Source organism: Oryza brachyantha, chromosome 1 (assembly GCF_000231095.2).
Source record: "Oryza brachyantha chromosome 1, ObraRS2, whole genome shotgun sequence".
In the NCBI taxonomy this organism is placed as follows: Eukaryota; Viridiplantae; Streptophyta; class Magnoliopsida; order Poales; family Poaceae; genus Oryza; species Oryza brachyantha.
The window spans coordinates 4,302,151-4,314,939 of NC_023163.2; the positions used below are offsets into that span (position 1 = coordinate 4,302,151).

A 12,789-nucleotide genomic window follows, 5' to 3' on the forward strand; every position below is an offset into this window, starting at 1 on the left:
GCTGTCGTTGCTGACAAAGCTTTTGTCTTGTAGAACACGCAGTGTTGTGTCGATCGAACTTTCAGAGCAGAAAAGAAAGAGTGGCAATTAAAAAGAGTGGTAGTAGTAACACGAGAAGGCAAGAAGATCATACTGCTGCTGGTATAGTAGTAGTAGAGCTTTCCTTACGTGGTGTGGTGTCTAGATTGAGAAAATTTAAAAAAAAAAAGTATCACGTCAAATGTTTGACCGGATGTTGGAAGAGATTTTCGGACACAAATGAAAAAACGAATTTCACGGCTAGCCTAGAAATTGCGAGACGAATCTTTTGAGCCTAATTAATCCGTCATTAGCACACGTTGGTTACTGTAGCACTTATGACTAATCATAAGCTAATTAGGCTTAAAAGATTCGTCTAAGATTTCTTCCATAACTATATAAACTATTTTTGGTTCATTTATATTTAATGCTTTATTTAAATGTCAAAAATGTAATATGATATTTTTAGAAAAGTTTTTTGGAAACTAAACAAGCCTTACGTTGTACTACTCGTCTGCTTTACTTGTTGGTGAGAACAGAAAAAAAAAAGCGGTTAATAAAGCAGTGTTTTTACCTGCAGAAGTTGACCTGGCACGTCATGGATGGATGTACACGTGCCGATGGAAGAACGGGTAGCGACAGGTGCTGCACAGTGCATGTTTGTCAGAAAGGCAAGCAAGTACTTCGTAGGAGTACTGGGCCATTGTGCCCATACCTGAATCTGACCACACGGGCGAAGTGACAGAAGGTACCCGTGCCTGCTTCACACATCTACAAAATTCAGCATTTCAGCTGCTTGCCATGCCGTTGCCATACTCATAATCATCATCCAGTAATATTTCCAACAGTTTTCGCGAACCAAGGTCCAGATGGCGTAGTTTTGGGGAGTTTTTCCTGATGACGCCGTGAGAAAATGTTGTACCAGTTGAGGCATACATACAGGATATGTACAAGGTCTCTGGAGTTCTGAAACATGATGTTTGTTTTACTTGAATCAATATTACAGGCTACTACGATAAAATACTCAGTTTGCATGCCTATGCCTTGTTGGTGAAGTCCTTGTTCAACTTGATATTCAGGTGAAGCCAATTCAGTTGTCTGGGGGCATGGCGCGGTAGCTGAAGCCAGTGTAATAGCACGCTCCTCGCAGTCTTACAGACACTGAATAACTCCGTCAGAAATCCGAGAAGGCTTTATACCTTCTTGAAGAATGACATAATGTTGCCTTGCTTGGTGCCAGCCTTGGCAGGTTTCTTGTTAGCTGCTGTTTTACTTGAAGCATTGCCTTTTCCAGTGTTTGCTACTGGCTGTGGCTTACTTGAGAGAGTTGTCCTGGCAGAAAATGGAAGGGGAACAATAATTATCAGTAGGTCGGATCAGATCAGTTGGTTTTGTGAGGGTGTTCAGTTAAAAATGACGCACTAGCTGAAGTTGCCTAGTCATCTCATCAAATAAATAAGATAGAGACATCAAATCAGAAAGAAAAATGTTGATATCAGATAAGATGGCATACTTGCATGCACCAAAGCAGCTACTACCTAGGAACTAAAGAAAATAAATCAAGTAACTGTGCAAACATAACAGTGAAGCAGGCTGAACGATAGTTCAGCAACAAACTGTGTTGTTATTGCAGGTAAGATTTAGGATGTAAAAGGATTCAGGTACCAATCAGCGGGATGATGATAAGAAATTCAGAACTACTACATTCTCTCCTACTCTATAGCCAACTCCGTAACATACCTACAGGTTCATACTAGATGGATTATTTTTTAGTACAGGACCAAACAATTCTACTAAACTGAAGACAACCCTGTGATTCAGTAGTTGGCATATGGGAACAAATATGATCAGCAGCACTTGATATTTTTAATTCAATAGAGATTAAACATGAAAATTAATCAGAATGCTAGTGATACGAGAATATATAAAAAAAGCGGCCACTGAATGTTGTGAAACTATAGTGGGCAATCAAATTTCACAAAACACGACAGAAGACATTACCTGTTTGTGGCACCAGTATTGCTCACGTTCTTCTCAGTCTTATCACCTGCAGAAGCTTCACCCTCCCAGACAACCTCAGTTACTGAAACAGAAAAAAAAATAAGGATCAACATTTCCAAATAATATGAATGCAAAGCAGACAAGGGAATTGACCAAAATGATTACTAAAATACTAAGATGCATGGCACAATAATATGCTGGTAACTGATATCAGTGCTACCTTAATATTTTCTAGACATTGTACGCACGCATCCAAAATAATGATATGGAAAAGCAATATTTCCATGATTATCTTACATGAACTAAAACTAGAGAACTGACCGTAAATAAATATAGCCATACTAAATGTTCACTGTAATGTACTGAAAGCTACTGCATTCGTCTATATTAGACTAGAATACACTTGTCTGTACTACTCTTACCATTTCAAAAGAACTGCATAATGTCTTTACTACTTTGCTATAGGACATAACATGTCAATACAACATAATCAGTTGATCACATAAGGGGAAAATAAATTTTCAATGTATTTATGTTACTGTTATGATATTATCATGCCTTTTATTAATTTTACAGTAGCCAGTAAGCATAATTAAACAATATTAGCATATTAAAACACGTGCAGCATATTTTATGGGCTTAGAGTATACTGTCACCTTCTCTTCCTCGCTCATCAATCCGTGTCTTCAAAACTTTTTTTCTTTTAGGTGACCTGGAAGCAGCCTCAGCAGCATGATCCTGCTTATTGTCATTAGTTGGACTGTTCTTTTCTTTTAAGGTAATCCCAGAATGGTTGACGGTGTTGCTACTTTTGGTTTTACAATCAGGAGAATCTGTCCTTCCTATGCAACCTTTCAGGTCCGTCTCAACCTCTTGTTTGTTCTCCAAGTTTTCTTGTTTTGGTTTACTTTCTTGACCAGCTTCAGTAACAGGATTTGTAATGCACTGCTCTGGTGCCTCAGGAGATGCAATGGCTACAACATTGTCATCTTCATCATCATCTGAAAGATCAAAGACTGCTCTTCTCTTTCTGTTATTTGCACTAGAGCCCCGCTTGTAGTGTACACCATGTTCATCATCACTGCTATCAGCATCTGCTTCTTCCTTTGCACATATTTGTGCATCAGCTGTAACTGAAAATAGCAACAAGATAAGAACCCCGGAAGTATGCTTTACATGCCAGATCAGATTTTACAAGATTAGGTATGCATTTGAAATTAACATGCAAGAAATTGCAACAAATAAAATAAAAACATGAACATTTGTATCGCAATACCGGCAACACTTGGTAAAACTGTAGGATTAGTGGTAGCTGGAGTCTTGAGTTTTGCTGATGTGCGTCCCCACATTGTAGCAAGTGACCCACCATTACTGGGAAGCGCCTTCCCATTCTGAGCCTTGTTTTTGTTTCCCTGCAGAGCAATTGATGGTTCTTTGACAACAGGAGGATTGGCAGCTTTATCCAAGACCGAGGAATTATCCTTCTCAGCCTTATTATTTGTTCCTTTCTTTGGACTGGATGATCCAGCTAGACCTTGCTGTTGACCCTTGGCAGATTGTTCTTTTGGAATACTACTGGGTTTTAACTGTGCAGCTGTAGCAATAGTGTTTATAGGTTTCGGTGGCAATGAACTCACAAGCTTCCCATTAGCAGTTCGCTTGACAAAAGAATTCAAAACACCACAGAACCTGCAGAAAAAATGAGAAGATAGTTCAGATTTTTTTTATGACGGACATAAGTGAAAAACATTGAGATGTTTGTGAAAAACTATTTTGAACCATCTAGCTCACATTAATATTTTGCTATTTAATACAAGTATATTACAATCCTCCCTCACCACTCTGGTCCATTCTGTACTGCTCCCATCTGATTATGCCTTCTCTAGATTTTGGAGGCTAAGTAACGTGACTAAAAAGAACAATACCTGTTATCTCTCAAACAATTGTCTTCATCAAATGGCTGGTTAAAAAGCTCCTCTGCCTGTACAAATTCAGGATTCCAAAGTACAGCACTATCTTTTGGAATACAAGCTTGGATACTGTACACTTGAACCGAACAAGAATCTTTAAATTCTTGCCTTGCTTCTGTGTCATATAGACAAAAAAAAGTGCTCCACTTTCAGGCTAACTAGACATTCATCAGAAAAGGCATACTGTAAAATTGGGAAATTGTATCATAATAAACCCAAGACAACACATTACCTTCAAGTTTATGTCCTGAAATGAGTTTTACACAATAATTTGTGGGGTTGTTCTTTAACCATCCAGACACACTGTAAATCACTTTAATATCAGCCCCATGTTCTTTTACAAACTCCTGAAGCAACCTGAAAAGAATCAGTGACTTAGTTAGGTGTGGTCAGGATGATTCACTATCCAATGACCGAGGGAAATATCCATATAAAGGGAGCCTTTGCCTCTTGGCATCATTGGACGATACAGAGAAGTTCCTGCTGAGCCATTTGTATGAAATCTGCCAAAAGCACACATAATTAGTATCGAAACATGGATTGCCAGTGCCAGGAAAACAATTCCAACAACTAAAACAATGTTAAGTGAATCAACCACTAAACAAGTAACAAAATTATGAAGAGAAAGGACAGGAAACAGGTCCATCTTATCGTCACTTGAGCTGGAGTATGACACCGGTTTAATCATTATGTGAATGAACTCATGGTATAGACCAACCTAATTGGATACTCCCTCATCCACATATTTATAATGTTTTCCAAGCTGAACAAATTTAGCCAGTTCAACACTGTTGACAGGCAAGTGCCGAAGCATATTAAATAATCCCACAAAAGATTGGAGCAAATCTAAGTTTGTCAAGGGAAAAAAGTTGGAACATTTCTACGCCATGTATAAAATGGGCATCACATAATCTTTAACGGAAGCACGAAAGAAAATAAACAAGTCAAATCGGTAAATCCACCGGTGCCACCACAAACTACCGCATCTGTTCATTGTTTCCTTTTTTAAAACTTTACTGACATACGTACTAACGAACATTGATATCCAAAACGAAGCCACTGATACACCAGCCAATCACGAGGATTACCCCTAACACGAAACCCAACCCTAACTCAAAAACAAAGCATCAGAAAATCAATCGTCTCGCGCCACCTTAACCCATAACGCGGTAGAGCACTAGAGCCACACAAAGCAAGACGGGCGAGCGAATCGTATAACCAGGACGGGGGTCCGTTTCCGCCATCGCTTACCACTCGGAGCGGATCGGCGAAGAGGGCGTGGATCTGGGGGATCAGGTCGAGCAGCGCCAGGTCCCCGGCGGCCGCCATGGGAGCCAGCGGGCTCCTGCTCTCGCTTCCAGAAGGTTCTAGACCCCTCGCGCCTCGCTAGGGTTTGGCGAAATTGGGGGGGGGGGGGGGGGGGGGGGGGGGATTGGGCGCGGGAATCGGGTTCGAGGCCAAATGACCAAGCGGCGGTTTCCCGCCTCCCTCCCCTTCCTTTCTAGAGCCCCCACGCTGGACCATTCGTCTCACTGAGAGTGGGACCCCACGCTGGAGCGGCTCGCTGGATGGTGAACCGCGCATGGCAGCACGTCCATCAGTCAGTCACGCTTCGAATTTTTTGGATTTTTTATTTTATTTATTAAATAATTCACAAAATTGATTTTTTATTTTAAAAAATTACAGATCTAACCTCATGTTGTCTCTTGGAGTCTTGGAGGACAGAAAACACAGCAGCGAATGCAATGACGGCGGTTCAGCGAATTTTTCCGTTTGGCTCCACAGAGGACGGCAAGGGGTTTTGTACAAAAATGCAAAATTATCGCACGCGCCCGAGAACTTTCGAATAAACCGTGGTTTGGTACATCTCTATCACTACTATAAAAATTCCACCACCACAATCCCTGACATGTGGTTCATAGATGTCAGTCGGATCGGTCGGCATCCTCTGGCACGCGCCTTAGTCTAGCCGCCCGAACGCTCCCTCTCCAGCAAGCGTTGCTGTCCTCCGGTGCCTCTACCGCTCCCCATCCCAGATGTCACCATCGCCGTTGAGCCTATCCCCTTCTATCGGCGCTGCCGGCACCCCGCATGCCCCTGCCATCCTAGCCACGCTCCGGGTCGGCGCCACCGACTCCGCCTCCTGCCGGTGCTGCACTCGGTCAAGCCACGCGGCTCCTCTCGTCGTCATCACCTCCTCCTGTGGACACCAATGAGAGAAAAGAGAGAAAAGAAAGAGAAAAGGAGGAAAAGCAGAGAGAGATGACGGCAGTAGAGGAGACGAGGAGAAAAGAAAAGAGAGAATAAAATGAAAGGCACATTACACACGGGCACTCTCTCTCCAGCCGGTGTCGCTGTCCTCCGACGCCCCTGCAACTCCCCGGTCCAGCCGCCGCTTCGCCGTTGGCCCCATCTCTATCTACCCAGCGAGCAGCAATTTTTGCAATTTACCCCTTGTCGTCCTCTGTAAGGGTGGCAAGGGGTCAAATTGCAAAATTGCCCCGCGCCATCATCGCATGTCCTTGGCTCCCTTCATGTCGTTTGCCACGTCACCTTTCTGCCCTTTAGGAGGACGTCAAGAGGTTAGATTTATAGATTTTGGAAACAAAAATATATTTTTTAAATTATTTATTACATAAAATTAAAAAAAATCGTCACGCTTCGGCCAAATATATGGGCCCACAGGTAAGCCTTTCCGGCCCAACATGTATAGGCCGCATGTAGGCTGCGTTCATTTACAGCCCAGATACATGTGGGCCTCAGGGTAAGCCGTTTTGGCCCAACATGTACAGCCCCGCAACACAAGCTTATACTGTACACGGGTGCCATGTCAGTAGCTTTGAATTTGACTTGATTTCAGTTTATCCACGTGAATTATGAAAATGGTCGTGGATTTGACCGTGAAATTGGCTGTGGAAGCATGGACAGACTTTTCTTTAGTTGGCTTCAGATAATCCACATGAATTTTATTTAGAAAAAAAATCCCAATCAGTGTTAGCAAAGTCGGGCGAGTACTTAATAATTTTATTGAGTTGGGTCATATGGAGCTTGATCAGTAGCAAACTGTGGTTTTAATGTGCGAATCAGCTCAGGAGATAAAAAAAACACAACAAAAAAATTAAGGAGCTTATTGCAGAAGTGCATCCTAATCTTTTCGTTTTTGACAAAATTTCAATTCTTAACCTTAATTTTGAAGTTTATTTTAGGGTTCAGCGTAGCTTATTTTCCAGTCTTAGCTTTTATATCTCTAAGAATATATATCCAAAGTTTTATTCACAAATTCGATAATATCATAGTAACCGCTCTAAATTCAAATAAAAATTGAAAATAATTTAAAATTTTGGTCAAATCTAATGTGTTTTTTGCGATGTTCAACCGTGGTTACCGTGCAGTACCGCTAGGGCGGTAACGGTTCCCCACACGGTGTTGTAAACCCAGCTCCCACTATACATCAGATTTACATGGACTAGTGTACATGTTACCGTGTATGCATAAACGGTACCCGTAGTAGCATCATTTGAGCGGTGTAATGCGGATATTGAGTAAGGCCATGTCCTATCTTAGCCCAACCAAATTAGCCTTTCAGGTCCGCATGTAAAAAACCATGAAAAAAGTCCACCACAGGTCTCTAACTTGAAGTCAAGTTTAGTTTTCGTCCTTTAGCCATAATATCATAAATATGTACTCTAAACTTGGCATCCGGTGGGTCCCACATGTTCATATTTTTTATTTTTTACTCTCTCATCTCCCTCCCTGCGTGTGCAGCGGCGTGCAGCGTGCTGCAGGTGCACGCCGCTCGCCTGCGCCGGCCACCGCTCGCTCGCGCCATCGTTGCACGCGCTCGCCCGCACCGGCCACCGCTCGCCTGCGCCAGCCGCTGCACGTCGCTCGCCCGCGCCCATGAGTAGAACACTACGAGTAGAACACTATGATTTGATGATCGTAATGTGAACCCACTACAGATATAAATGAAAAGGTAAAGCAATGTCCAAAGCTCAAACAGAATAAAAACAAAATATCTTTGTGCGCCCATACATAAACGGCTCAATGAATTTCTAATCTTGTTCATCCTCCTCGTCCAGATATTCAAGGTATTGCTTCATATTTGGGTATACGAGCCAGGAATGAAGGGGGCGGGGGGTGAGCCCTAGCGACACGGGCAAAGCGCTTCTGCCACTCCTTATCCGGATCGTACTTGTGCAGCTTCCCCGCCCGCCGGTACTCCTCCACCACATCCTCCTCCGTCATCTCTATATACCGGAGCACGTCATCCAATGCCGCCCGGAGGAAGTCCAACCTCGCCGCACTCTCCGCGGCCGAAGCCGCCTTCCACTTCTCCCGCCGAGGCTGCTGCTGTTCTGCGGCGTCGCCGACGGTTGGATTCTCCATCGGACTCCCGCTCTGCTCCTCCTCCTCCTCCTCCTGCTGCTGCTGTTCTGTGGCGTCGCCGACGGTTGGATTCTCCACCGGACTCTCGCTCTTCTCCTCCTCCTGCTGCTCTGTGGCGTCCCCGGCGGCGTCTTTGTTCTCCATCTCGGACGACGCGGTGGCGACGGAGGATCGCTTCGCTTGAAATCAGGATTGGTTTGTTGTCTCGCCGATGGAAATCCGCGCGGTTTGGTGGTGCTTTCGGTTGGTCTGGGGTCAACAGCTATATTTATAGGGCGATGGCCTACGTGTCGGAGTCGAACTGTTTCTCCGGGTCGGAGTTCTCGGGCTCGAACCATACACCGGCTCGCGTCGGTCGGTGCGCTCGAGGTAGCAGTGAGGCCGTCAGATTTTAATCGCACGGTCTGCGGCTCGCGTGCGGCCCCGTCTCGGCCTTCGCTGGGGTTCGGCGGCAGCCATGTCCGAGACGGAGTCATCGGCGGCGGCGGCGGCGGCGGCGGAGGGGAGGAAGCCCAGGAGGCTGAGGGGGCACAGGAAGGGCGCCGTCACCTGCTGCGTCGCGTCATGCTCCCGCCCGGGCGTCGTGGCCTCCTCCGGCGAGGTACGCGGTTCTGCTCGTGGTGCTGTCTCTCCAGGGGGAAGGCGACGCCGTCCAGGGGCTTCGCGTGCCCGCTCGAGACCTTGCCTGGTCGGAGAAACACACGCTGTCTGGTGGCTCTGGCCGTCCGTGGTCTCACTCCTTGGTGCTGCAGCATGGCGGGGTGCTTCGCTGAGGAAACTGGTCGAACACCTCGTGGGCGCTGTCTGCTGAGCTAATGGTAGAATTTTGTAGGCTTGCCTGCTTCCCCCTCTGCGATGCCGCAATGTGCAACCATGGAGCCAGAATTCATGGCTGATGTCCTTCACTCCGTCAGTGGAGGTTATGGCTCCTTGAGCGTTAGCGGGGGTGGTTGGCCTAGTTCGTAGGCAATAGTCTCGCGGCCGATTTGTAGCGGTATTGTATCTCAGACCGACAAACTGAGATTGATGCATCCCACTACTATGTACACATTAGAATACAGTACCCTTGTGGAAGTAGCAACCTGCATAGATTTTTTTTAGAATCCAGTTCCATATTTCACCTTTGTCCTTGCTGCAATGCTGCTTCCTGATGGCCCTTGAGTTCAGTACCAATTATCCCAACTTAACTTTCCCAGCATAGAGATGTCGTGTAGAGCTTATCAAAGATTTCATATAAGATTAGCACAAAGCACAAAATGGTAGTTGGCATATGCGAGAACGTCATTAATTGCTAAGAACTTGGTGAATGTGCATCGATTTCCCGTATCATCTTGCATCCAGTTGATGCTTTCTTTTTGATTTCTCCTTTTCTGTAAAGTGTGTTGCTTATGCTAATTCTTGTGTTCTCATGGCTTATTACACCAGGATGGTTGTATTTGCTGGTTTGATTTGCGTACGAAGAATGTGCTTTTCACCATGGAGGCAACAAATCAACCAATTTCTTCAGTGTGTTTCAAAGCAGGTAAGCATGCCCTCCGTTGTCCAAACCACTCCAGAGTTTTGTCCCAAAATATGTGGGGCATGGCAATATCACACGCTAAAATGCCCTCTCTTTTGGTAGGAAATGAAGATCTTGTATATGCCTCTGCTGGAAATGAAATTTTGTCTTTCGATGTTCGAATGGTAAGTTCAGCATCCCTATTTTTGTTATGTGCTTAACTTGGTTCTTCTTTGGTATTATGGTTACAACTTTTTTTAAAAAAAAATAGGGACCTCAAGCAGAGCCATTGGAGAAATATAACTACAATAGAGATGAAATCAATCAGGTTGTTCCCTGGAGTATATTGCCATCCCCTTCTCTATGAAAAGACCACTATTTCAGCCTGAAATGATGCTGTCACTCTGTGGATGTTCTCTTATTTTTACCTAAAAGGTTTACACAAACATGATTGAAATAAAAAGAGAATCTAAAAGTTCACATTCGATGCAGATTGCTGTGAGCTCTAAAGGTTTTCTTGCTGCTGCAGATGATAGTGGGGATGTTAAGGTAAAATATTGTGTTGACAAAAATGTTGAACACAAGCATGATTCTATTATCTAAAAATATATAAGTGATCAAAATATTGGTAGTGCTGTTTAGACTTAGAGGAGGTCACTTGAAAATGTTGAAAGAGTTGGCAAATATGTAATGCAGTTTATCATTAAATTTAAGTAAATGAACATTGACTATAAATATTTATGGTACAGTTATTCTAGCTGAATTTATGATGATATTTTCATACTACTTGCTTCATTAATTTTTTTTATGAAGAAGATTTCTGATTGGGATTTTCTGATTTTGTATGCTTGAGTTTCATTTAGATTAAATGATAGTTTTTGAATTGGGAATTGATTGTGAATTGTGCAATAGAAGGTACCAAGTCAGAACTTGTTCAGTGTTTTCACTCTTGAGAAATTCTGCTTTTGCAGATTATCAATACCATTCAAAAATGCATGTACAAAAGATTGAGGGAAGCTCACACAAGTGTATCCTTATGCAGTGCTATTGTGATATTTAACTTTGATGTTTCATCATTTTATGATCCTAGTGTTTTTATTCCCTGCAATATGTAAATCAGTTATTCCTTAGTCATGTTTATAAGATATGCAGCAGTGTACAATTCATTCCTTGGAAACCTTGGACAGGTTCGTGCTACTTCACGCCTCATTTTTTTTGATATATTTTTTCTTTTGTCAACTTGTAAGATACAAATACTAGCTGTTCTCCTTGGATTGTGTTCTTTAATTTGAATTTTTTTTATCCTCACAAATAGTTCAATTTCATGTAACAGCCATTACTGGAGGCCTTGATTCAAAGCTTGCTGTGTGGGATTTCTCCAAAGGGCGAACACTGTTTTCTATTGATTATGGTACCTCCTTTTTCTATGAATGAAAAATCTTACAATACATGCATTACAGCAACTTCATGTATCCTTTTACCTTTTTACAATGTTGCAGTTAACAATTCCTAGTGAATCTCATGTGGTTGCTTTAATGGGTTTACATCTGTAGCTTTAAGATTAAATGGGAAATATTGGTTTTGTTGATTAAATACAAAGCTGTGTACTCCATTTATTCACAGAAATTTTCTCCAGATTAATATATGTTATTTTATTTTTTTGGCTCTTTGAATGTCAGGATCACCTGAAATGCAGAATGGAAGCTCAGGTACTGGCCAATGTTTCAACCCTCCTTTTGTTCACTCAATAGCAGTTTCTGAAGAGGGCATCTTGGGAGGTTTGTACAAAGTGTGCGCTGTTGCAAGAGGAGATGGTGCTGTTGATGTGGTTAATCTAGAATATGAACTTGCCCCTGCGAAATCAAAAGGGCTTCCTCGGATGGCAGATTTGAGTTTAAGCTCGAAAAGAACTGATATAGGAGATGGATGTGCTAGTCAAAGTCAAGGGAAAAGGATCCATCTTGATTACACAGTGGGTGGCCATACATCATCTGTTTCTTGTGTGTAAGTTCCTCTATGCTGTTTTTCTGTAATTTCTGACAAATCTTACCATTTTACTAACCACTTAATACTTTAACAGTACATTTTCGGTATTTGGTGAGAAGGGGAAGTTCCTTGTTTCCGGTGGCAATGATTCGTCGGTTAAATTATGGGATTGGTCCAAAGGGTTCTCCTCTGAAACAAATAGCAATGGTGAATTGGTTTTGAATATGAATGTTAGTAAAAAGGTAGCCACTCAACCTTAATTTTGTGAAATGTTGTCTTCAGACTTTGGCTATATATATATATAGAACTACTTCATTACTTGATATAGATACTAAATTTTGCTGTTAACGGATGTGATTGAATTCTTAGGCTTGGTAAAAATGCTAACCTTTGATCCACATCTTGACAGGTGAACTGGTTGTGTACTGCTCCGACTGATTCAGACAATCTGATTGTGTGCGACACATCCAAGGTGCTCAAAGTTTATAATCTACCTTAGGGGGGAATGTGCGGCATTATCTCATGAACAATTTCTTGGGACATTTAGCACAAAAGTGTCTCCCCAACCATCAGTGTCAGCTTGGTCCTGACTAGTCTGGTGATGAAGCTAGGCCACCGCTGCTAGTTGTGTGAAGTGAGAATTCTAGATTTTTACTACCTCTAGTTTTGAATATATGACATTTAGGACAACCAGATTGACTTGAATGTAGTTACATTTTCCTGTCCTAAACGTCATATTATAATGATTGGAGGGGGTAGTACGATGAAATGAGCATATGATTTGTAAGAGTGCGTGTTTGTGTGCTAGCAACCAGTTTTTACGTACTAACGGCGAAATGTCCATTTATGTTTTGTGTTGTTTTAGCTGTTCGTTCTTGCAACAACATTCCCACAATGATGTAGCATGCCATCTTCAATTCTTCTTCA

General features: G+C 42.7%; 2 protein-coding genes across 4 annotated transcripts; one reads left to right on the forward strand and one right to left on the reverse strand.

Moving 5' to 3' along the window:
* Positions 1–866: 866 nt before the first annotated feature.
* On the reverse strand, positions 867–5,463 carry LOC102704757. Of its 2 annotated transcripts, none has more exons than XM_006645552.3 (8): positions 5,241–5,463; positions 4,437–4,492; positions 4,222–4,346; positions 3,945–4,104; positions 3,296–3,708; positions 2,676–3,152; positions 2,020–2,101; positions 867–1,350 (listed from the first exon to the last, which is right to left on the reverse strand). In XM_006645552.3, the coding sequence occupies exons 1-8, from the start codon at positions 5,316–5,318 to the stop codon at positions 1,212–1,214; spliced, it is 1,530 nt and encodes a 509-aa protein (XP_006645615.1). In that variant the 5' UTR covers positions 5,319–5,463; the 3' UTR covers positions 867–1,211. The 2 variants fall into 2 exon arrangements, with proteins under 2 accessions (XP_006645615.1, XP_015688335.1); XM_015832849.2 differs by having other exon boundaries at positions 3,945–4,101; positions 5,241–5,365.
* A 3,350-nt stretch (positions 5,464–8,813) lies between these two features.
* On the forward strand, positions 8,814–12,782 carry LOC102705027 (sperm-associated antigen 16 protein). 2 transcript variants are annotated; one of them, XM_006645553.3, is made up of 11 exons: positions 8,814–8,979; positions 9,804–9,900; positions 10,000–10,061; positions 10,148–10,204; positions 10,369–10,425; positions 10,848–10,904; positions 11,021–11,063; positions 11,210–11,287; positions 11,556–11,880; positions 11,957–12,104; positions 12,272–12,782. In XM_006645553.3, the coding sequence occupies exons 1-11, from the start codon at positions 8,836–8,838 to the stop codon at positions 12,359–12,361; spliced, it is 1,158 nt and encodes a 385-aa protein (XP_006645616.2). In that variant the 5' UTR covers positions 8,814–8,835; the 3' UTR covers positions 12,362–12,782. The 2 variants fall into 2 exon arrangements, with proteins under 2 accessions (XP_006645616.2, XP_040379286.1); XM_040523352.1 differs by lacking the exon at positions 10,148–10,204.
* The last annotated feature ends 7 nt before the right edge of the window (positions 12,783–12,789 follow it).

Coding starts and splice junctions, on each gene's coding strand:
- LOC102704757 (XM_006645552.3), bottom strand. CDS start 5,318: ATGGCGGCCGCCGGGGACCTGGCGCTGCTCGACCTGATCCCCCAGATC. Junction 4,347..4,436: donor TCGTCCAATGATGCCAAGAG/GCAAAGGCTCCC, acceptor GATTCTTTTCAG/GTTGCTTCAGGAGTTTGTAA. Junction 2,102..2,675: donor TGATGAGCGAGGAAGAGAAG/GTGACAGTATAC, acceptor TTTCTGTTTCAG/TAACTGAGGTTGTCTGGGAG.
- LOC102705027 (XM_006645553.3), top strand. CDS start 8,836: ATGTCCGAGACGGAGTCATCGGCGGCGGCGGCGGCGGCGGCGGAGGGG. Junction 9,901..9,999: donor TTCAGTGTGTTTCAAAGCAG/GTAAGCATGCCC, acceptor CTCTTTTGGTAG/GAAATGAAGATCTTGTATAT. Junction 11,288..11,555: donor ACTGTTTTCTATTGATTATG/GTACCTCCTTTT, acceptor TTTGAATGTCAG/GATCACCTGAAATGCAGAAT.